The following is a 22,497-nucleotide window of genomic DNA, read 5'->3' on the forward strand; positions in this document are numbered from 1 at the left end:
CCACAACTTTATCTTTTTGTCAGGGTTTGGTGGAATCTGCCACGTTTGATAAGCCATGATAGTTGGATCCTTTGTTATCTAGTTCACTGTACATTTGGTACACAAGAGGTACACAAGAGGTGACAACATGTCCTGGCTTTCAGACCCTGTTCCACGTAATACACTGTGTATTGCTGTGCTCTTCTTCAAACCTGTGAGTGCTGTTGAAGATTGTTCCAAGACCCCTTCCTGAGGGTCCATCCGGCGCGTGAATACGCTTGTAACGGTCATCTCACTCCTCGTTTATCAACTAGATCAAAGAGGGGCAGTAATCACTCCTTGGCCTTCATTGACCCCAACTAAGTGATCAGGTGTGTCTTCCTCGGCAGAGCTCATCTCTTCCTCACCCCCGTCTTGTGAATCCAGTGGCTTGCTTCATCTGTGATTTAAAAAAAAATGATTTATTTATTATTTTATTTTTAGTCATTCTGTTATGTTTTGCATTTTGATTTGAGGCAGTTTTAAATTCCTGAAGACTTTTCTGGATGACTTGTTACCTAAAGTTTCTTGGTTTTGGTATTCTTAATCTGCACCTTGGACCCGCCCTTATTAGAGCTAAAGGTTTCAACTCCAGATAAAATGACTATTGTGTCATTAGTGACCGGAGAGGGAACAGTTATATCCATAATTCCAGGCTTGCGTGTTTCCGAATCATTCAAGTTGTCAGACAGAGATTGTATTGCATGTGCCTTATTTTAGGAGGCAGAAGAGGTCAACCGGGATCGATGAATGCTTCCCACGTGGATCACCCAAGGTCAAGGTAGAGCTGGGAGGAGGATTGTTGACCTGATTAAGTTTAGTAATGTGTTCGCCTCCCACTAGATTAACCAAAGGGTCAAAGGCTAGCAACCTCCGGCTCACATTCTTGACTCATGTTGGTTTCAAAATCGATCTGATATCTCTCGTTTCCTCTAAATTATCAAGCTTTCTGTTGCTGCCTTCTAATAAAACTGTGTTCAATTTTTCATAGATAGACACCATTGAAGATTACACTAAATTTAGTGCCAAAATAGCTGATCGATTGGTGTTCCCATTCTGAGATTGATGCAGTAACGAAGTCAAGTCCAATCTTTGGGAGGGGCCCTGTGATTCAGAAAAATAACTGTCACTGTCTTTGTAGGAGATATCCTTCAATAACGGTGGCGTATCTAAATATGAGCTAGTCTCTCCTTCAGATCTATATGGATTCCTCCAGTCGGGCTGCTAGCTAGCACTGCCACCACATTCCTCGCCCTGAAGCCGGGTTCCTGTCTCTTGGGGCCTGTCCTGTGAACCCTGTCTATCGGGAAGTCACCGGTATGCTCTTCATCCAGAAGGCTTTCAAATATTCGAGTAACCGCTTTTTTCAGATTCACGTCCGCCACAGATTCAAGTAGGTTCTGAATACGAATGTTCAACCTGCGGGTCCTGTTCTCCAGGTCCTTGCACTGCAGCTCGATGTTATGTGTGGCCTTAGCTATTTCTCCAAGGGCTATGTCTATGGAACGAGTGTCCTCCACTACCTCATATAAGGCTTGTTCTTTTGTGTCCATTCGTTGTCCCATCTCTGTGATGTCTCTCCTGATTTCCGCTATGGACTGCTTCATTTCCCCCACGAACGTTGCAAATTGTGTTTGGAATGCTTGGGTCATTTTCTTTTGGAACTCCTGGAAGCATGTCTCCATGTCCTCCTTTGTGGCTGCCATTGTAGGGGTCACCATGCTTGGGCCCCCTACTAGCGTGGTTGATATTTCCGAAGTTGTATTTTGGGGGTCCCCACTTTCTGGCTCTCTGGACCAGCAGCGTTGAAGGGTGCAATCCCGAGTGGAGGTTTGGGGCTGCTTTTTGGTCACTGCTGCTTTCCCTCTGCTTCCCGACATTAGCTGAGTTCTCTAGATCGTAGTTGTATGAGAAGTCTCTCTGGGCTGCTGTGATATACTCTTTGCTTGCCTGTAGTGCTTTTCTGTCAGCTGCGTGCCTCATGCCTCTGTCTGGCAATAGTGGCTATATAAAATCTTGTCAGCTGAAGTCCCCTCCTCTCTAAGCTTCTATATCGTTCTGTGGTATAGTTCCTCTGGTGCGGGGCCTCTTTGAAAGTGGGATTTGTAGAGCTGGGTGTTGGAGGCGTCTAGGGCCTGGTTACCTCTCCGGGTCTTTGCTGTCCCCTCCAGCACCTCTGCATGCCGTGTCTCGTGTTAGGGGTTCCTGCACCATGGGTTCAGGCCACTGGCTGATATCCCCCTGCAACGTGAGGTTCTTGCCCCTGGCCAGTGCCCCGTGAAGATCGTCTGGGCTGCAGTCCCCACAGGCTCACGCACATGTGGGGGAATCTGCGTGCCCCATGGGGGTATGCGGCTGCCTGAGCGTTACCTGGAATTGCCGCGGAGATCCGCCAATGCGTCTGTGCCCCGGTCCTCGCGTAGTCCATGTACCGCACCAATTGCCAACAGTGAGGGGGCCTGGGGCATATCCAGCCTGTGCTTACTGCGCTAAATAGTGTTTGTCCCTAAAGGAGCGCTGCTTGTGATCTGCGGGGGCTAATCCGTCGCACAGTCCGAGTCAATGGATTGAGTCCTGAGGTCTTTCCACTGTGTTGGGGAGAGTGTCCCTTCCATGCTTCGGGTTGCTGCTGTTCTCCCGGGGTTTCTCTGCTGCCTGTGTCCATATTCCTCTTCCCGGCGCAACCCCTCACCCCCTTACAACTGTTAGAGCTGTTCAATGTTTCCTGCGGGGGGCGCGCCACAGCCGAATGCAGTCCATGGTTGTTAGGGGGCCCGGCACCTGTTGCTGTGGAGGCAGCTGCATAGTCGGGACCTCCCTGGCTTCAAGTTCCCACTGCCACTGGGTTGGTTTCGTTTTGCCTCCCAGTTCGAGGCGCCACAGATGAGAGGCGTAGCATTCCGGAGGGCCCTATTCTTCTGATGCGTCCGTCTCTTCCTTTCTGCTGTCACTTTGTAAGGCTCAGGAAACCCTGGCCGGGTGCCTTGTAACCAGGCCCCACCCCCCCCATGTGTGTGGGGGGCTCAGCCTCTGCAGCCGCTCTGCTGCCCAATGATGTTCGGGGTTGTTGTGTTTGACACCCCAAGCTGTAAAGGGCTATGTAGCCTATTCGTCCCTTGCCTGTGTTTTTGCTGCCTGCTGGTCGACTTCGCTTAGCCTCCCGGGTCCGATGTGTTGCGGGTGAGAGCCGCGGTACTCTGGAGGGCCCTGTGTTCCGATGCACCTCCTCCTCACCGCGGGGCTCCCCGCGGCGTCCCGCTCTCCCCAATCCCTTTATGGGGCTCTGGCTTTTCCCAGCTGGGCACCTAGGATCTGAACCCCCGGTATGTGTGGGGGCTCGGCACCGTAAGATGATCTTGCTCGCTACTGTTTGATCCTGCACGAGGGGGACGGAGTGCACGCAGACATGCCGCCATCTTGGAATCATCAAGCGCACTTCTAATACAAGTCGGAGTGCTCGCAAATAAAAAAAGCTTTTCATTTGCCATTGTTAAACTGTTTAACGTTACCGGAGTGGTCGCGGGGGAACGCTTTTCAAATCACTCTGAACCCTAAAGCTAACTTGTTAAGACTTATTTACATCAGAGAGGTCATGTGTGAACAATTCTAGTTCCCCACCAAAGTCAGAGGATATCTCTGTTACTTTGGGAATACAATTATTTACGTTCTTTAAAGTTAAAGATCTTAAACTTATGTCCTGTCCCCTTTCCTCCATACTGTATGGACGTCCCTTGCGACCCCACGGGCACTGAAGAACAGGCCAGCTAGGTGGAGGGAGCTCTTCCAGAAGTCACCACCGGAGGACCTGAAGGACTTTGTGAAACATCGCTTGAGGCCAAAGGCAAGGCCTCTATTCACCATCGCACTCCGTAAGGGAGACTGCTTTCCGAGGAAGCGCCTGACCGGGAGCAACCAGCACACGTACTGAGGCTAGTCCAGCTACCGGCCTCACGGCCGAGGGGTCTCCGGATCCTTCTGATACCAGTGCTGAGGGGCCGCAAGGTTCTTTTACCGGGGTTACTCCCGAGAGGCAACCCCCTAATACTGGCATCATGTCCAATGGGGTGCCTTTACGCAGCACTACCGGCAAATCTGCCGAGGGCAGTACGCCTTCCAGGCGCCGGCCTGAGGTGCGGGAAAGACCTTATGTTCCAACACCTGGCGTCTTGGACGGGGCTGGTTCCAGCAAGCTAGGCACCATGCCTTCGGCACGTGGCACGCAGCTTGACAAAATGGCTTCTGCGCCAAGCAAAATGGCAACTCGTCCAATACCTCCTCTAACTGAGCGGGTGGAGGAACGAGTCACCAGGTGGGACTGGTGTCAACCAGGTACGTGGCCTACAACTTATCCATCAGCAGGGCAGGTTCCCCCTGCACCCTGGGGTGAGTGTGCCCTGGCCTCAGCTGCCATTAGCCACTCCGTCTATATCACCTGCTACCCCTTCAGTCTCCGAAGACAGGTTCTTCAAAAGGTTCCTATGGCTGATTAAAAGCCCGCAGATGGGGGCTATCCTCCGGGATGCTATCAGGGATATACTCCCTCGGGTCACTCCACCTGCATCCATAGTCATTCCTCTGAAGGCTCTGGTGCCTCTGGCCCGAGCATCCCGTGCTTCATTTGCCGCTTCATTTGCCGCTTCCGGCCCTACTGCCCCCGGCAGTACAGGCGGTTCCACACCAGCGCCCGCAACAGCCTTCGGTTCCGGTCTCCACACCGCATCCCACGACGCCCAGTACCTTCTCTGCCAGTTCTGGTCCCTCCTCTCCCACAGATTGGGACAGCAACTCTGTTGGTGGAGATCCGGTCGCTTGTCGAGCGCCAGGCAGTGGAAGAAGTCCCAGCCTCCCAGAGAGGTTTGAGCTGCTATTCCAGGCTTTTTGCCATACAGAAGAACCACCAGGCTGGCCTGAGAGTTGTGTTGGACCTTTCCACCCTCAACCTCTCCCTTCCGCTACAAAAATTCAAGATGGTTACGCCAGCTCTCATTGCGAAGACACTGAACAGGGGAAGACTGGATGTGCTCCCTGGACCTGAAGCATGTGTACTTACATGTCCCTATTTGGCAGCCACATTGATCCTTTCTGAGGTTCAGGATCATGGGCTGCCACTTTGAGTACAAGGTGCTACCCTTCGGCCTCAATTCAGCCCCCAGGGTTTTTACCAGATTGATGAACGCTGGTGCTGCTCTCCTCTGCGCCCAGGGCCACCACGTCTACCCATACCTGGACGACTGGCTTATCCGGGCCTCATCTCCAGAGGCGGTTCTCCACCCCTTCTCTGTGCTTATGAACACACTCCACAATCTGGGATTTACTATCAATCTCAGGAAGTCTCAGCTGCAACTCACGCAGACCCTGACCTTCCTGGGCTTCATCTGGGACACCGACTCAGAAAGGGTTTTCCCTTTGGCAGACAAGATCACGGCCATCAAGAGAGCTACTACTCACTTCCTCTCCAGGACTGTAACCTCGGCTTGGTGGTACCAACACCTACTGGGTATTATGGTGGCGGTCTTTTTAGCCGTATCCCACACAAGACTCAGGATGAGGAGACTGCAGCTGCACTAAGCAGCCTCCTGAAATCAGGAGAGGGGCTCACAATTGAGCCGTTGGACATTCCTTTGTCTCTCTACCCGGACCACTCCTGGTGGATTTCAACCTACGGCAGGGCAAGCCCTTCCGGCAACCTCTCCCTCAGTTCACTGTCACTACGGACTCCTCCCTAGAGGGCTGGGGAGCCACTATGGAAAATCACAGCATCCATGGAGTCTGGACCCAGCAGGAGCAAGAGTCCCACAAGAGTCCCACATCAACTGGCTAGAGTTGAAGGCCATATGGCTGGCCCTCAAAGCCTTCCTCACCCTCATGAGGGCAAGACAGTACTTATCCAGACGGACAACTCCACCAGCATGTACTATGTCGACAAGAAGGGGGGGGTACCAGATCCCCTCCACTATGCAACTTAGCGTTCAGCATGTGGGAAAGGGCTCTGGAGAACATCTACCTCATTGCTGTCCACCTCCCGGGGGAGTCCAACCTCTAGGCGGACAGACTCAGCACACTGGGTGTAGACTATTACGAGTGGCTATTGAATGACCTGGTACTGAAGGAGATCTTCCTCAGGTGGAGGAAACCCAAGTGAATCTGTTTGCCTCCCACGACAACAGGAAATGCCAGCAGTTCACCTCCTGGCAGGGGCAGGGCCCTGACTCGATGGGTGATGCATTCCAGATACAATGGAACTACATGAGGGCTTATGCCTTCCCGCCCACACCCCTGGTCCACAGGGTGATCTGCAGTATAAAGCAATCGTGTCACCTCAGCATCATTCTGATAGCTCCCTGGTGGCCGGCAAGACTGTGGTTCTCTGAGCTGCTCAGCCTATCGGACAGGTCTCCCATTCACCTAGCGGTGGGCCCAGCTTCACTCTTGATCCAGCAGCGGGGCGGGGTAATCCACCCTGCTCCTCACCAACTAGTCCTCACAGCGTGGTTCCTGAGCAGGTCACTCTGAAACACTTGAACCTAACTACAGGCTAACCTGGAGGTCACACAGGACGCCAGAAGCAAAGCTACCAGGAGCCAGTATAAGAGCAAATGGTCTACATTCTATCATTGGACCAACCCTAAGGAGATTGACCCTCTTAAGTGCTCATTGGATGATGTTCTCTCCTTTTCGGCACACCTCACCCACTCCGGAGTGCAGGTCGACACATGCTGCACTTACTTGGCAGCCATAGGTGCCTACACGAATTCGGAGGAGGGTCTTTTTTACTCCTCTAACCCGGTGTTCAAGCGACATCTGGCGGACTCCACAGACTCTACCCGCCTATAAAGAGGCCTGGCCCCGTGTGGGACCTCAATGTAGTACTGGGCGCATTGGGGCACAAACCATTCGAGCCAATGGCGTCCGCGGACTTCAGGCTGTTCACCCTAAAAACAGCTCTGCTCGTGGGTCTCACCTTAGCTCGCAGAGTCAGCGATATCCAGGCTCTTGTGGCATCAGAGCCCTACATCACTTTTCACAAGGATAAGATGGTCCTCCGGACGCATCCTGCGTTCTTACCCAAGGTCTCATCCTCCTTCCACTGGATTGAGGAGATAGTCTTACCTACCTTCTTCGCTGACCCCACGGATGAGCCTCAGAGGGTTTTGCATCGTCTGGATTTCAGATGTGCTCTGAAGTACTACCTGGACAGGACCAAGGAGTTCCGCAAGTTGGATGCCCTTTTCTCCACCTTTGGTGGTTCAAGGCCAGGTTATCAAGCATCCAAGGCCTTCATCGCAAGGTGGATGGTGACGGCCATCAAGGAGGCCTATGAGGGGCAGCGCAGGCCAGTTCCGGCTAATTTGCATGCCAATGCAGTCAGAGCCAAAGCCACGGCCATTGCGTTCGAACAGCATGTTCCGTGACAAGTCATCAGCAGGGCGGCCACCTGGGCCCCCCCCTCTGCTTTTTGCAAGCACTACTGTCTGGACATCGCCTGTAGGTCAGACGCGGCTTTCGGGCAGGCGGTTCGGAGAAACCTGTTTGCTGAAGGAGGATCTCCTTTGCACCATAGGGCTACATTCAGTTGTAATTGCCCGTACAGTATGGAGCAAAGGGGACGGGACGTTAAGAGTAATTAATAGGTACTCACCGTAGTGACTAACATACTCTTAGTGCATAGTGCCCTTTCTTCCATACGTCCCACCATCCTCCCCCCTAATAATACTGGTGTCATTAGGCAATGTTGTATATTATCGATGCTTCAATAGGGACAGAGGCGTGGCGCCGGTGGGTGGAGTCCAGCGAGCGCATGCTCCCAAGGCCGCGCCTCCGGCACCTCTAAATTTAAAGGGGAAGAAGATTGTTCTGGTGAAAAAGTTTCCGTCCCCCGTTCCTCGCAAGGGACACTCATACAGTATGGAGGAAAGGGGACTATGGACTAAGAGTATGTTAGTCGCTATGGTGAGTAACTATTAATTCCTTAAAGAGTGGTCACGTGTACCTAAATCTGATTCTCTTTTGAAGATTGAACCTTGTAACATCAAGAACACGTATTTAGTAAATGTAGAAGTTATTGAACTTATGAGAAGAACAATCATTACCCAAGCCAGGAGGCAGACCCTTTACATAGAGCAACCAGCACTGTTGAAATCTATCCACCTGAATTCTGAGGTTGTTAAAGTTGTTAAAGGTCAAGTGTCCTCTGATACAAGTGTGCCATTGTTATCCCAAGCTGCAAGTGTGGCAATACAGCTATAAGGTAGCTACTGGAGCCAAGAAGGTGTGAATGGAACTGGGTGCTTGTAAGACGATTGTCAATAATCTGTCATGCTGAGGCCGTTGAAGCTGAGAGAAAGGCAGTTTGGAGTCAAAGGTAGATTATACTGGTGGCAGTAAGAGAGATAGAAGAGGCAAAGAGGCTGCCGTTATCTTATAGCATAGGAACGAAGAGTGCCTTGCCTACCTGTGGAGGTCGAAGAATCTTGTCTTTAAATTGACTAACAATCAAAGTACAAAGTTGAAGCAGAAGTACCCGAACTGTGGTTGTGTATAATTCTGTCAGGGGATGTTACATTAAAGGTGGTTGAAGTAGTAGCATACTGTGGAGTTAATGAGTCTGTTTCCACAATAACAGTAGTAGAAGAGTGGTTGTCAAGAGGAAAGCAACACCCTAAGAAAAAGCATCCTGACGATTATACCAAAGACAGTTGTTGAAGAGATTATTCATTTATTCTTTGAACTGCGGCAAAACAATATTGGAAAGAGGATATCCAGGATTAACATTGGTGCTGTTTTTTTGGCTTGAATTTAAAGGTGAACTTTTTAACAGAAAGTTGAACTGTTATCAGTGGATTTTTGTTTGGTGAGCTTTTGTTTCATTTGGAACTTAGCAGAACTGGTTCAAGATTTTACTTTTAGGGAAATTGACTCTAAACAATCCTGGGGAAGGGATTTACCCAGGACAGGTGAAGGTCATCCCAATTACTGGTTGTTTGTTATTCACTCATTTATGTTGTTGATTACTTACTTTACATATTTTGCTGTTGAGTGTGAGGGCCCGTTTGTTTCGGTTAGGAGTGATTCACTTAGTCCTTAGACTAGGTAGGGAGCCCCCTGATAGAGTAGGTGTAGCAAGGATTTATTTGCATTTTCTTTTAATAAAATGCCCAATTCTAAGAAAAATACAATACTTGTCCGCCTCGCATGACTTACCCCTCACAACTGTTTGTGCTAAATCTAATTACTTACCTTCCCTTTTAGGTATTGTGGGGGGTGAATTGATTATTATGCACTGAGCAACTGTGATTGTGTATATGTTTTATAGTGTTTAGTATTGTGTGATATTATTACCTGCTATTAGTCATGTTTCATAGTGTTTTCTGGGCCTATAATAAACAGACAGTAAGTATCAAAAATACTCTGAAGTGTACTCCTTGGTGTTTAACTGTGTGGACTTATCGGGGACCCTTGACCCCACTTACCTCTCCTGAGATTTAGCCTTGTCCTCCCTCATGCTACCGTGATTGGTTTGGCTAAACCCACAGAAGTTTCTCCTTGTTCACTACAACTAAGGGGGCCTCCTAAACATCTGTACTCTAGTCCAAAGTTTAGACATCGATTCAAACACTGGAGTATGTCCTGTTAGGCCGCCTACCCCAGGTTAGGAGGGCTCTCCACCCCCCTTTCACCTACTCTCCACATCCCCTTCTTTTCCATTGGAAAGAACCTTACGAAAACTAAGAAATGTGTTCGTTCAACTCTGCCTGTTCTTTAAAAGCTTAGAATATTGAGCTTTAAGGTTAATGTGTAATTGGCAGAATATGCGATTGGCTAGTTTAATTATGCTTGTCCTTTATCATTCACCTATCACAATATATGACTGTGGATAATGCTTAGAATTACTTTAGTGCCAACTACCTTACCATTTTCCTTCTTGTAGTTTCAGTATTTTGGGCTATGCTGCACGGGCTTTGAAGGAACAGTTCTACAAATTGGATCACCTGGTTTTTCAACTTCTTAACTCTGCCTTAATAAACCTGGAACACATCCCGACCTACAAGCTGAACACAATGCTCAATATCCTTTTTATCAGTGTGTGGCAGAGTTTTTATAACATTCTTAGAGTTTGTCATGTAATATTTCAAGCAATCAATTCCTCCTGTCTTTACATCTCAGTCCAATCTTTGCTTGCCAGTTTTAGAACCTTGATTAAGAAATGGCCGTTTTGATTTGAGATTTAAAGCCCAAGTGGAAACAAAACAATATCCAGTTTAATATTCCTCTCCTGTTTCTTATCCTTCCTCTAACAGCGCATATATGCAGATACTTCATTTTACTATTTTGAGATCTAGAGATGTCTTGTGCAGATCCTCTCAAAACATATGTTCTGAGGTCATTCACGCTCTCCTTGTGCAGTCACATTAAATGTATTCATGCCCAGTTGAAATTGCACAGAAAGTTAGATTCCAGTGCAATCAGTGTGAACAACGAGGGTGCTACTTTTGACTGGATGTTTTTGTCTCTGTAAGGTGAACACTTGTCTGAAGACCAGTCTACATGTTCGTTCTCAAAAAGCTTATGAGTCTTGACGAGCCTTCTGTCCCTCAAGGGAATAAAGTATAATTGAAGTGACCTTGAGACACTCTAGCAAAGCATGCAATAGAAATCCATATTGCTAACTCTCTTGGATACGTTGTTAGGGTCGTCTGCTATGTATCTTGGGCCTCACAGATCACTTACAAATGTTGGGACTATAGGTTACTGAACATGCTAAGGTTTTCTTTAGTGCGGTGACCAGATGAACATTGGCCTAGTGCATTGACTCTACTCCCGGGGACTGGGAATTCTGATCTGAGATTCCATTGAACCAGCACCCTCTTTGGTTGTCTCAGAGATGACATGTCATTTCATGTCTAAACAGGGCAGTCAAGCTTAAAGCAACATTTCAATGGATTGCTTTTCTCCCGCAGATTACTCCGCTCAGAAAACCTTTCGACAGGGGACATAGTGCACCTTGACTCGGCCGTCGATCCGTCTTGCCTCGATACATCAGTTGTTGTCTCCAGATGTGATGTTGGTCGTCGTACATATACTGCATCACTATGCCCCTGTACCTCAGTTCCGTTTTTCCACACGCTCAGCACGCTACTCGAGGAACATTCTCTTACGAGACGGCTTTTAGATTTGATAAATTCTTAATTATTTTCAATACGGTTTCTTATGTCCGCTCCCAAGGTATCCGGTTTCAACCGATGCAGGTACTGCAGTACTTAGATGTCCATTACAGATCTGCACAACCTTTGCGTGTGGTCCCTCAGTGCCGGTCCCGACAGCGAAGGTCACTGAGGGATGAGCAGTGTACCGTCCTACTTTGAAAGCACTGGCGCGGTCGACCATCTTGTCGTCAGAACCCAAGACGGAGGGGCTTACTCCTGAGAAGGATAGACAACGAAAGAAAACCAAGAAGAGGTTGCACTCCCGGAGTCACGTTTCTGCCTCTTCCTCCCATTAGAAAACGTGACGCCATCTGCACAGAAATCTGTCCGACTCATCGGATGACCGTGGTAAGTTGTCAGCGGTGCCGACATCCAGGGCTGAGTGGGTGGCTTTTAAGGAACAAATGCCCCAAAGTGACCCCTGTTAGAATGTCATCGATGTCGGTAGAGCTGTCCGGCTGGGGCAAAGAAAAGTTGGGCCGCACTTTGTGTCGATACTCACTAGTGCGTCACCTGCGCCGATATCAGCCAGTGCACCCCTAGCGTCGAAGCACCTTTCAGCGCTGATCGGTGCAAAACAGTTTACTGCAGTCGAGCGGTAAATTGAGGACTGAGTTCTTCGGCACCATTACCGATATTTTCGGCGATGACTACCAAATGTTGAGCGGCTTCAACACTGCTTATGCAGGGGCTGGAGGGGCAGATTACTTAACGACCAGCCAGATTTGGTCCCCCTGGCTAAGGGCCTTCATGACACCAGTGGACTACACATCACTGGACGTGGAGACGCAGCAGGCCCACCCTTACTGCCATGCAAACACTAAATATTGTGCTCTGGTGGATAGGCTGATAGATACCTATGGTTGGAGGGCTCCAGCCAAGCCTTTGTCAGGCTTTGACCTTACAGATATCCTGGACGAAGGACCTTCTACTGAGAACGCCATACCATTTAATGCAGCTATTGCTGACCCCATCGCCACCTTGCGGCAGAGGCCGTGAACCACACCCCCGGTTAACTTAGACTTCGCCAAGAGGTACAGGCCGGTGTTAAGGAGAATTCTCATAAATGGTTGATTTGCCTTCCCTAAAGAGTATCCCAGCAGCTTTGCTGGATTTCTAGGATTCATTTCTTTCACCTGGTAAGAGTATGAGCTTTTTTTCCCACTCTTACATGTGTTTTGCTATGTGTATTTCTACTCTGTGTGATCTTGGGCACTGGAGGCTCACCTACTCCATGTGCACCACTTTTTGTGTTTGTTACACAGCACCTTCAGTGCAGTGACACAGGGTTGTCTTTGAGACTTCCAACTGACTCAATTTTTCTGGGGCTGACTACTGTCCCCCAGAAACAGGTAAAGTTGCCATTAACTTTATATAGTCACTTTAAAACCACAGACACAGTACACCCCTTCTTAGATGGAGTATTGGAAAGGGTTAACTCTTATCCCTTTTTGTCTGTTCCTCTTGGAGCCTTGTTTTGCTCCCTTAACATTAAGACTTGGCTGGTGGCATTGGTATCTACCCTAACTTTTCTTCCGCGGTTATCTTACATAACGTGGTAATGTTTTAGGCTATTATATTGGCCTCGAACATGAAACCCGCTTGACCATATATGTTTTATTTTGGCTCTAGCTATGTTTTGTTGCCATTTCTTTTTGTTAAAGTCTTTCTCGTGTTTTTCTCTGCGCGCCAAACCAGGGATGACTCCTTTGTTCGCTGTCTTTTCGCAGGCTTCTGCACAGAAGCCCTCCTTAAGGCGCCTGATAGTCTAGGTAGGCAGGATGTGAGGGACGGATCTTCGGACCCCTGCCACGGGTTCCCTTGGAAACCCAAGTCACACTCTTGTCTGATTGGCTAAGGGGACTGGCCTTGCCAGGCCAGCCACCCTGCTGTGTGATTGACAGCCAGGCTGCATGGATGGGTGAAAACTGCATAAAAAGCAGGTATCTGGGACTGGAAAGGCAGAGTCGCCACTGGAGCGAAAGAACCAACGAGGAACTGGAAGAGGAGGACCCCTACAACGACTGAACCGCCCGGTGAAGCCCTGGTGCAGGTCCAAATCCGACGACAGAGAAGATCCTCCAGGAACCTTCTTCCCTTGAGTTGGTGGGACCAACCAGTTTGCCTAAACTACAAGCCAGGACCCTTCCTCTGGTCGAATTCGCTGTACAGAGCTACAGTGGGCCGGATAGCCAGGAAGGTCGGACCCTGCTTGGGTTTTAAGGAGCGCACCTTTTATTTGTTGTTTGGCGCTGGTGCTGGTTTCTTCCCTGGGTAGTACAGGACCCTCCAGTCTTCCTGCTTCTGATCACTCAGGCAGTCGCTTCAGAAACCATGAGCCTGCAGGAACTACCAGGAACGTCTGCCTCAGCTGCAGCCCCCTCTCCGTTTCAGGGTACTGTGCAAATCCGGTTGTGTGTTTCGCTCAGCTGCGGTGAAAGTGTTTGTAATCTTTCTCCGATCCGAGGGCTTGTCCTTCTCTTCTCTTTGAACTAACTTTTCTACCAACCAACCTTATCCGGAATCTGTGCCACAAACTTTACCGCAATCTACCCTGAACTGTGTGATCTTGAGCAAAAGACTTTTGACCTATTGACTTTGGCCCTAAGCCTTTTCTAGCTGATCGCCTCACTGTAGTCTCTCTTGTTCAACTGCTCAGAATACTTACCTGTTGGTTTTGCCTAATTTCTGATAACTTGGTCTTTCCCTCCCTTTTTAAATTGCTGGAGTGCCATTTTGCTCCAACTTCATTTTGTGAGCTTAAAATGTCTGGAATTTAAGGGAAGTGGTGTGGTGTATTTATGATTGTGATTTTGACCTTGCTTAGACTAGTGAAATGTTACACAACTGTTGAGTAAATAAATATATATTCTTTTACTTAGCAACCTTGAGTCAGTGTTTGCCTGAACCATAGTAATTGCTGTCCTTTGTGTAACTATTTGTACTGTTCACTTACTCTTGAGATAAGTCTGGCTGCTCCGCTACTGCTACCACTATAACTGTGTAGTACAGGCATGTACCAAAGGTGAAATTGTACTGTCACTTGTAGTCTTAATTGTGTGTAGTGTTCCCAATGGGTACTGCATATGATTCTGCTTAACAGCCAGCAAGGGAGATCCACCTTATCGCTCCACCCACTGACTCCGGAGGTGTTAGTAGTGTAGGTGGTCTGTCAGTACCAGATCAGTCATATCCACTTCAATTCTCTCGACACAGAGGGAGGGGAAAAAAGTTGGCGCTTTAGCGAAGAAGATCTTTTCTTCCGGCAGCATGGCTCTGAAAGCGGTTACACCTCTTGTGGATTTGCCAAGTACTTGTTTGGTTTGGTGTCTTCTATTGGTGAAGCCGCTCAGTATATTCTCGAAGTAGAGATGCAAGAGGACTTTCAGAAACTGGTAGATGACAAGGAGGTAGCCCAGCAGTCATTGCAGACAGGGCTCAACGTTGTGGACTGCGACCCCCGTGGGGTTGGCAACTGTCTTTAAGGAGGCAGGCTTGCTGGGATGCATCTGGTGTGATGAATCCTACGGATGCCTCACTGAATCCTTGCCTAAAGTCTCCTCCCAGGTGGCCATTGAAAGGCAGACACTTCCTGCTCCCAACCTTGGGGGTGATGCTCTGCAGGAGGATCTCCCGAGAGGAGAAAAGGCTCAAGGAGGTGAGAGGAATCCAGGGGATGAGACACAGTATTTGCCTTCTAAGGACATTTTTCCACTTGCACAATATTTAATGAGTTTTTGCCACCATAACCCTTCTGTTGCACGGGTTAACCATCTTAGTGTGGGTGAAATTAGTCCGAAACCCTTTATGAATAAAACGGACATCTTTCTCAAAGTGTAATGGAAGAATGTTTGTGACTGTTAACAGCATTTCATCTAAAAACATATATTTCTCTTTACCAACCAGTCTGATGACTGATTCGCATGATATACCCATAATAAAGGTTATTCAAACGAGAGATCAAAGTCTAAGTAGGAAACCAGTTAAGAAAACTAATTCTGCTATTTGGGACTTTCTATAATCTCCTCAGTACTGGGACGTGAAAGAGGGATCTAGAGCAACAAAGCTGTAGTGGTCAGCTATTTAAACTAAATGACCCACACCTGAGGGAGTCTGAGAGGCTTAAATGGCCCCCTCAGGTGCAGGCTATAGAGAGGCCAGAGATGCAGGAGAAGCAATATATGCTGTGTGGGCCTTTACAGTTTGAGGTTAGGCTGGAGGAGCAAGAAGATGCCGGGACCACTGTGGGTCCTGAGAGTGTCGGTACCTCTTTTTATCCCCCTTGCATAATTTGCGCAACGAGAAGCGTGAAAGAATGCTTTACCCCAGAAAGTGCGTTGTGCAGTTTGTACAGTGGGAAGCAGGTGTTGCAGAGAATGCCTAGAGGTGTCAGGTGGCTGGGTCGCACCGGAGCCTCTCAGGAGTACAAGAGGTTACAGCGGCAAGGGCAGACTAAAAGGACCTGTTAGTCAGGTCGAGAAAAGCCAAGACTACTGGAGGTCAGCGAGCACAGAGGAAAAGCAGCTTACCTGGTGAATACACCACTTGCGAGTAGCTTCTGAAAATGATTCCTGATTTAAACCCACATTGCCATGGTCAAGGCAGAAGCAGGAAAATACTTTATCCTGATGACTATTTTATTATTGATGCAGAAGGGAAATAAAGGTGGCAAACCGGCTGCCCTTCTGGAATGAGCTATCCAGAGGGAGACGAGCATCGTTTGGAGAACATTCCTAATATGGGTCAATGTGAATGTTCTATTCCCTGAAAGCTGCTAATATTTTGACATCAAAGAAGACTATTGAAGTTGTTTTTCTAATTTGGAAGTTACCATTGAAGCACTTTCCTGTTCTTGGTGTTGAAGAAGTAGATGGACAGGCAAGTTCACCCATAGGGCAAGAAGTGATTGCCCAGAAGAAACCTGGTGAAAGAACAAGCCAGGTAGTAGAAGGCGCAAGTGCTGAAGAGTGCTACTAATAGAATACAACATGTTCAGTTCTTACATTTGGGGAAGAATTGTGAAAGCTGGTTGAAGAAAAGTAACAATTATTTTTGCAGTTTAAAATTTGTGGCTAACCAAAATCGACCAAATTATTTACTACAAATGTGAGACAGGTCTTATTCCAAGTGAAGTGAGAGTTTGACTTTCTCAAGGCACTTCATTGAAGCAGCAGAACTTTCTGAACTTGAATACAAGAACATAAGAACTGTTTTGGAACTTTGTGTTAAACTGGACTTCCTTATTTTTTTCCTTTGAACTGTGGTAAAACCTTCATTGTGATCTGGGGAAGGGAAGTTTGCCCAGTGACGAGACATTGATCATATTGTGAACCAGGTCCTATGTTATACAATCTTGTTGAATTGAATTGGCATACATTTCTATTTTGCTTTGATTATTTAAGTGTGAGGGTTAGCTATCCCTTGGTTAGAGTGTTCCCTTTAGTTTTTTAGGCAGGGAAATCCTCGTCAGGGTAGGGATAGTGAGACGTTTATCTGACCGGATTATTTAATAAAATGGCTAAAGTTGAAAACTCTTTACAAAGTTGTCCGCCTCACATTTCTGAGCCCCTCACACTGGGTTCTTGTCAAATGTCCAGAACCAAGCTACTGGACATTGCCTTTAATGACGAGAACCTCCTCGGCCCCAAGGCCGACGAGTCCTTAGAGAAATTTAAGTAGTCGAAGCTGGCCACCAAGTTGCTAGGCCTAGCTGTTGAACAGCCGGCCAAACCTACCCTTAACTTCGCTTCAAAGGTTGGAGGCTACTGGACGTTATGTCCCTTTTGGCAGGAAGGCTCCTCTCTCGCAACCCAGACAGTAGCAGAGGTGTTTCCCTTGCTCCAGAATGGACAGGGGAGCCTCCACGATCCAGCAGACAGCGGCAGCCTCAGCGGGGGTGCCTTCGCCCTTGAACCCGCTTTGATTTCTCCCCCCATAATTCCCTGGTTGGAGGACGGATAGGCGAGCACTGGGCCCAATGGCAGGAGATTACGCTGGGCAGAGAGTATCGGGCTGGTTTTCCCGGTACCCAAGAAGAGGAGAGGACTCTGTACCATCTTGGACCTCAGGGCCTTGAACAAGTTCCTTAGAAAGGACAAGTTCAAGATAGTGACATTGAGCGAACTTCTCCACGCCCTCAAGCTTCAGGACTGACTGGTGTAGATCGATCCTCAGGATGCATGTCCGTCAGAAGCACAGGAAATTTCTGCGGTTCCTCATAGGGGACAAGCAATACCAGTTCAAGATGCTCCCCATTGGGGTGCCCTTGGCCCGAGGGTCTTCACCAAGCTCATTGCTGTAGTTGTGGCTCAAATCAGGGGGTCCGGTGTCCATGTGTTCACTTAACAGGACTGGCTAATCCGAGGGGGTGGTGGGTCAACAGAGCAGATTTTATCCCATCTTGAGGTCGCCTGCTCGCTTCCCCACATGCTGGGCTTCTCCCTGAACTTGCAGAAGTCCCATACGACAACAGCACAGAGACTCCATTTTATTGAAGTCTTGGACACTGGGGTGGGGAAGTCTTTTCCTCCAGAAGAGAGGGTTGCCAGCGTCAGATGGTTCAGCTGTTTCAGGGCCACAATACCTTGCCAGCGGACTCCTTCCTCCGCCTCTTAGGTCTTATGGCCGCCTGCATTTTTCTGGTACCAGAGGCTAGACTGCAGATGCAGTCTCTGCAATGGCTCTTGCAAGGTCAGTGATCCGAGAATCTCAGTACTTTAAAGGACATCTTCAAAGTGTCCAGATCGGGGGCCAACAATCTCTCTTTGGCGGGGGAACCTTTCTAGCCTCTGTGGCCCCAGGCCAGGGTAGTCATGGATGCATCCTTGAAAGGTTGGGGCGCGGATTTACAGGTGAGCAGCCTTTGGTCCACGTTGGAGGCCCAATGGCACATCAACAGGCTAGAGCTTCGAGCCATCAGGTTGGCCCTGAAGGCATTTGCGGCCTCTCTGAAAGGGAAGCATGTCCTGATTATGGTGGACAGTACGGTGGCCGTGCACTACCTGAACAAGCAGGGGTGGGGTCCGCTCCCTTCCCCTTTCCAGAGAGGCGATGCAGCTGTGGATTTGGCTTTTGGAGAATCAGATCTCGGTCTCAGCAATACATCTGGCAGGGATTGAGAACAGATTAGCGGATGCTCTGAGCAGGCAGAGCACAGTCTCACACGAGCGGGAAGTGTGCCAGGAAGTCCTTAAGGTGGTCTTCGCTCACTGGGGTACCCCAGCGGTGGATCTGTTTGCCACAGATTCCAACAGGAAGTGCTGACAGTTTTGCCCGAGGGAATTCCCAAGATGGGCACACTGGGGGATGCGTTTCTGATGGGGTTGATCTTCGCTCTCCACTACGCCTTTCTTTCAATTCCTGTCATTCCATGGGTTCTCAGGAGATTGGGGAGGTTTCGAGCAACCCTGATCTTCATCGCCCCGGATTGGGGGAGGAGAACATGGTACTCTGAGCTTCTGGACTTGACCATCTGTCCACCTCTCTTGTTGTGTCGTTGGTCGGTGCTCCAGTCTGTTGGGTGTTCTAGCTGGACTCTGAATCGCTCAACCTACATGCATGGCTTTTGAGAGGATGAGGTCTGACTGGGACCTCTCCGAGGAGGTACTTGAGGTGCTACTGGCTTCACATAGACGGTCAACAAGATCACTGTATGCGTGCAGGTGGAGATTTGAGGCGTTGTGTAGGGCAACACAAGATTGACCCCATCTCTTTCCCCACCAATCTAGTGATGGAGTTCCTTGTGTCACTGGCCCGTCTGGCCTTCAGGTTACTACAGTCAAAGAATACTTGGTGGTTTTATCTGTGTTCAAAAGATCTCTGGATTCTTTCTTTACGATCCCGGTTATGGCCCAATTCATGAGAAGGGCCTTGTAAATACGTTTCCACCTGTCCCCTTTATCGTTATTTCACTGACTTTCCTGGCCATTGACTTTCCTGTTTTTTTACCCGCCACTGCACCCTTCTAAGTTTCTATGTTGCCAGGACGGCGGAGCTTCGGAAGGTGGACTAGCTGTGTGTAGCCTTCTCCATGGCTAAAGAAGGTTTGTCTGTTTTGAAGCAGACCATCTTGCGATGAATCAAGCTTTGTATTTCCAAATGCTACCACAATGCAGGGAAGGACCTACCTCCGGGCATCGGAGCCCTCTCCGTTCGACAGGTGGCTGCCCCTTTGGCCTTGCAAAGAGGAGTACCGGCGAGGGACATTTGCTGCATACCTTTACTGAACACTACTGTCTGGATGTGGCCATTGGAGCTGATGCTCGATTTGGGAGAGTGGTTTTGCAAAATGCCTTCCTTTTAGAGACTTTCATTCCGCCTCCATCATGGATACTGCTTGGTGAGTCTATCTGATGTGGAATCTGCAGGAGAAAAGCAATCCATTGAAGGAGAAATTACTTACTGTAATGATCTTTCTATGGATTATTCTCCCGCAGATTCATAATTACCCTCCCATCCTACCCCACTATGAGAGTGCCTGCAGTCAATAGATACTTCTCTATTGGGATAAGGAGGTGGGCTCTTGTTTTGTGGGCTACCGTTCATTTCTTTGTTGGGTGCTGCATTCTTCTGCCGTTCCGCTCCTTATACACACAAAACAGGTTAGATTTTCATTTTTCCTGTCATGCGACTGAGCTCGGAATGGGGGATGAGGGGTTTTGAGGAAACTTAGGTACAGGGGCGTAGGACGCAGTATATGTACGACGACCGACATCCGGTCCGGAGCAGACAACCGATGTATCTATATGGATTGATGGCCGACTCGAGGTGTACTGCGCCCCATATTAAAAGGTTTTCCGTGCAGCTGACACTGGAATGGATATCTATCTGATGAGCAATCTGCGGGAGAAGAATCCATAGAAATAAGATTACAGTAAGTAATTTCTTCATTTCACCCATAAGCCCAGCCTCGATGCAAATACAAATGCAATGCAGGCTGATATTTAGTAAAATGCGAGCTGCGAGATCTGCCTTAGCACAGTTAAAATTATATTATAGCAGTGTTCTTTGTGAGGAACTGGGACGAGCGCCAGCGACATTGAGGGTGAAACGCTACAGTCCTTTTCTTTAAAAGAAAAGCTGTTAACTGCTCTCAAGGCTAATTTGAGCTGAGCGCCAAATGATAAATAATAAACAAGAGATAGCAATATGAAGGAACTACAAAACCGCGGAAAGACTACAGACCTCCCTCAACATGTTTTAGCTGCTGACTGGTAGGGATGACCTAAGCAGACCATTTGTTTTATACAGCTTTTGGCTGTTAGTCATTAACAGGGGGAGCCTAAATAGTTTAAATAAGACATGCTTTAAGCACTAGCCGCATTTGTTCAGCAGGGGAGCTGGCAGAAAGACAGACAAGGGGGTAGATGAACGGCTGGAGGAAGGAGAAGCAGAGGCCTTCCATAAGGGGGGGGGTCAAGAAACTCCTTTTTCCTTGCTGGATTTTAAGCCACTAAACTGGATTTTTGGCTGTTTTGGGGCATTTTGAGTGGCCTAAGGACTCTGCCTATTGACCTTTGAGCAGCTTTCAGTTTGATGGAGCTGCGTGGGGAATAATTTTGCTTTCCTCCCCCCGTGACAAGTCAACTCACCACCTATGGATTAGCTATATGCTGGCACCATTAATCCCAATTGACATATAATTAAAGCATTTAATCCCATTTTTCTGCTTTTTTGATGAAGAAATCAGTGGCTTTTTAATATTTTTGGTATGTTTCCATGTTTCCTTGAATTTTGAATCATCCCAGGTATCCAGGCTTATACAGCTCTCACTTCTCTACCTTCTACAGTTAGTGAGTCTGAGAGGCCTTTTACTCTTCATTGATATCTTGTTCAGAAAGGTAACAGGGTATTGATTGAGACATATGCTTCTGTACGGTTGCCTATCATGGTTTGTTGAGGCGGGTGCTTCTATGAAGATTGCCTAGCATGATTTGTGAGGTCGCCTAGCATGACCTAGTGAGTCAGGTAATTGGTTTTTAAGGTGACTATGACTTCTTGGAGAAGGTTGATGAGCCTTAATCTTGATTCTATGTAGAGTCATTGACAATGATTTCAGCTTTTTCATTAATTACTTTGCATTTTAAGTGTGTTGTGCATAGTGACGATAATAATAGCAATGTTTCTTTATCATTTATTTCTCATAATTAAAAGATTAACTTTTTTACATGAGAGCGTAAGAAACATTAATTGGGTGTTGCTTACTGAGTGTTCTGTGAGACATATTTGAACATGATTTTAAAGAATGGGCATCTATCTAAATGCATTATGTATGGATGTGTTCTATATGGTACATGTCTATTAATACACAGCAAGGGTTACTGGAAGGTTTGAGCAGTGGACTATCAATCAAAAAGAATGTGATATTAATACACCCCTTCTGTGCTAATGGAGTAGCAGCCATTCACTGCAGGGGGGTGTGTTAGGCAGAAACCTGTGCATTTCCCTTAGGGACCACTGCAAAAGGCTTAAGACTACAGGTGTTGGCAGTAAACCCAATTGGTAGCAGTCTGTACCGCCCAGATTTACCTGGTAGCTGTGCTTGAGCAGCCAGACTTCTCTCAAGAAGAGTTAGACAGTATATAGAGTATACAAGATAGGTACCAAAATACAGTAGCACAAGGAAACACTGACCAGAGCTTTGGTATCAAGTATATAATTATTTATTTAAATACACACGTAGAAACACTCTAGCACTTTTATTGTAAGCAAGTTCAAAAACAGTCACTATTAATATATATACATCCCTTATTCCTTATTAGACAAGCCTTAGTTAACACCAATAAGTTAAGAAAAAGGGAGTGAAAAGGCAGAAATTAGGAACAGCACATAACACAATACTTTAGAAGCACTCTGCATGGCAGGAAAGTCAGTCTACTTGTGAGCAAAACGTTCAGAGGCCAGGCTCCCTCTTGGAGAGAGTAGAACACCAATGCGCCCAAGATCACACAGTATAAAGGCTTGGAAAGTCTTGCAGAGAGTTTAAAAATCAATCGGTTCAGCTCAGAAAAGTTCAGTTGGCCAGCCTAGGGCCAACCCAAGTGGTAAGATGAGGATTTACGAGACACCCCACACAGACCGTTGCGAGGGAGGCCAGGCAAACACAGTACCTTGAAAGTGGAGAGAATCCTCCAGCGGGGCAGTTGTTCCTGGCAGTGGATGCAAGTCGCTGCGTCGTCCAGAGGAAAAGAAGGTCTCGACGTGGAGGAAAGCTGAAGGTCGTTGCACTGCCAGGGAAGAAACCAGCCGCGGAGTTCTCCGGTTAAAAGGTATGACC

The 22,497-nt window shown here is 48.0% G+C and overlaps 1 protein-coding gene across 2 annotated transcripts in view; it reads left to right on the forward strand.

The window, feature by feature from the left end:
- LOC138468319 (exportin-5-like) overlaps positions 1–22,497 on the forward strand; it is a 2,047,117-nt gene that overhangs the window by 1,519,011 nt on the left and 505,609 nt on the right. For both annotated transcript variants that reach the window (XM_069608821.1, XM_069608822.1), the window contains exon 26: positions 9,947–10,083. In XM_069608821.1, coding sequence (XP_069464922.1) covers positions 9,947–10,083 — 137 coding nt within the window. The remainder of the gene's footprint in view (positions 1–9,946; positions 10,084–22,497) is intronic.

This window comes from Ambystoma mexicanum, chromosome 4q (genome assembly GCF_040938575.1).
Source record: "Ambystoma mexicanum isolate Mex_15411 chromosome 4q, UKY_AmexF1_1, whole genome shotgun sequence".
Lineage (NCBI taxonomy): Eukaryota > Metazoa > Chordata > Amphibia > Caudata > Ambystomatidae > Ambystoma > Ambystoma mexicanum.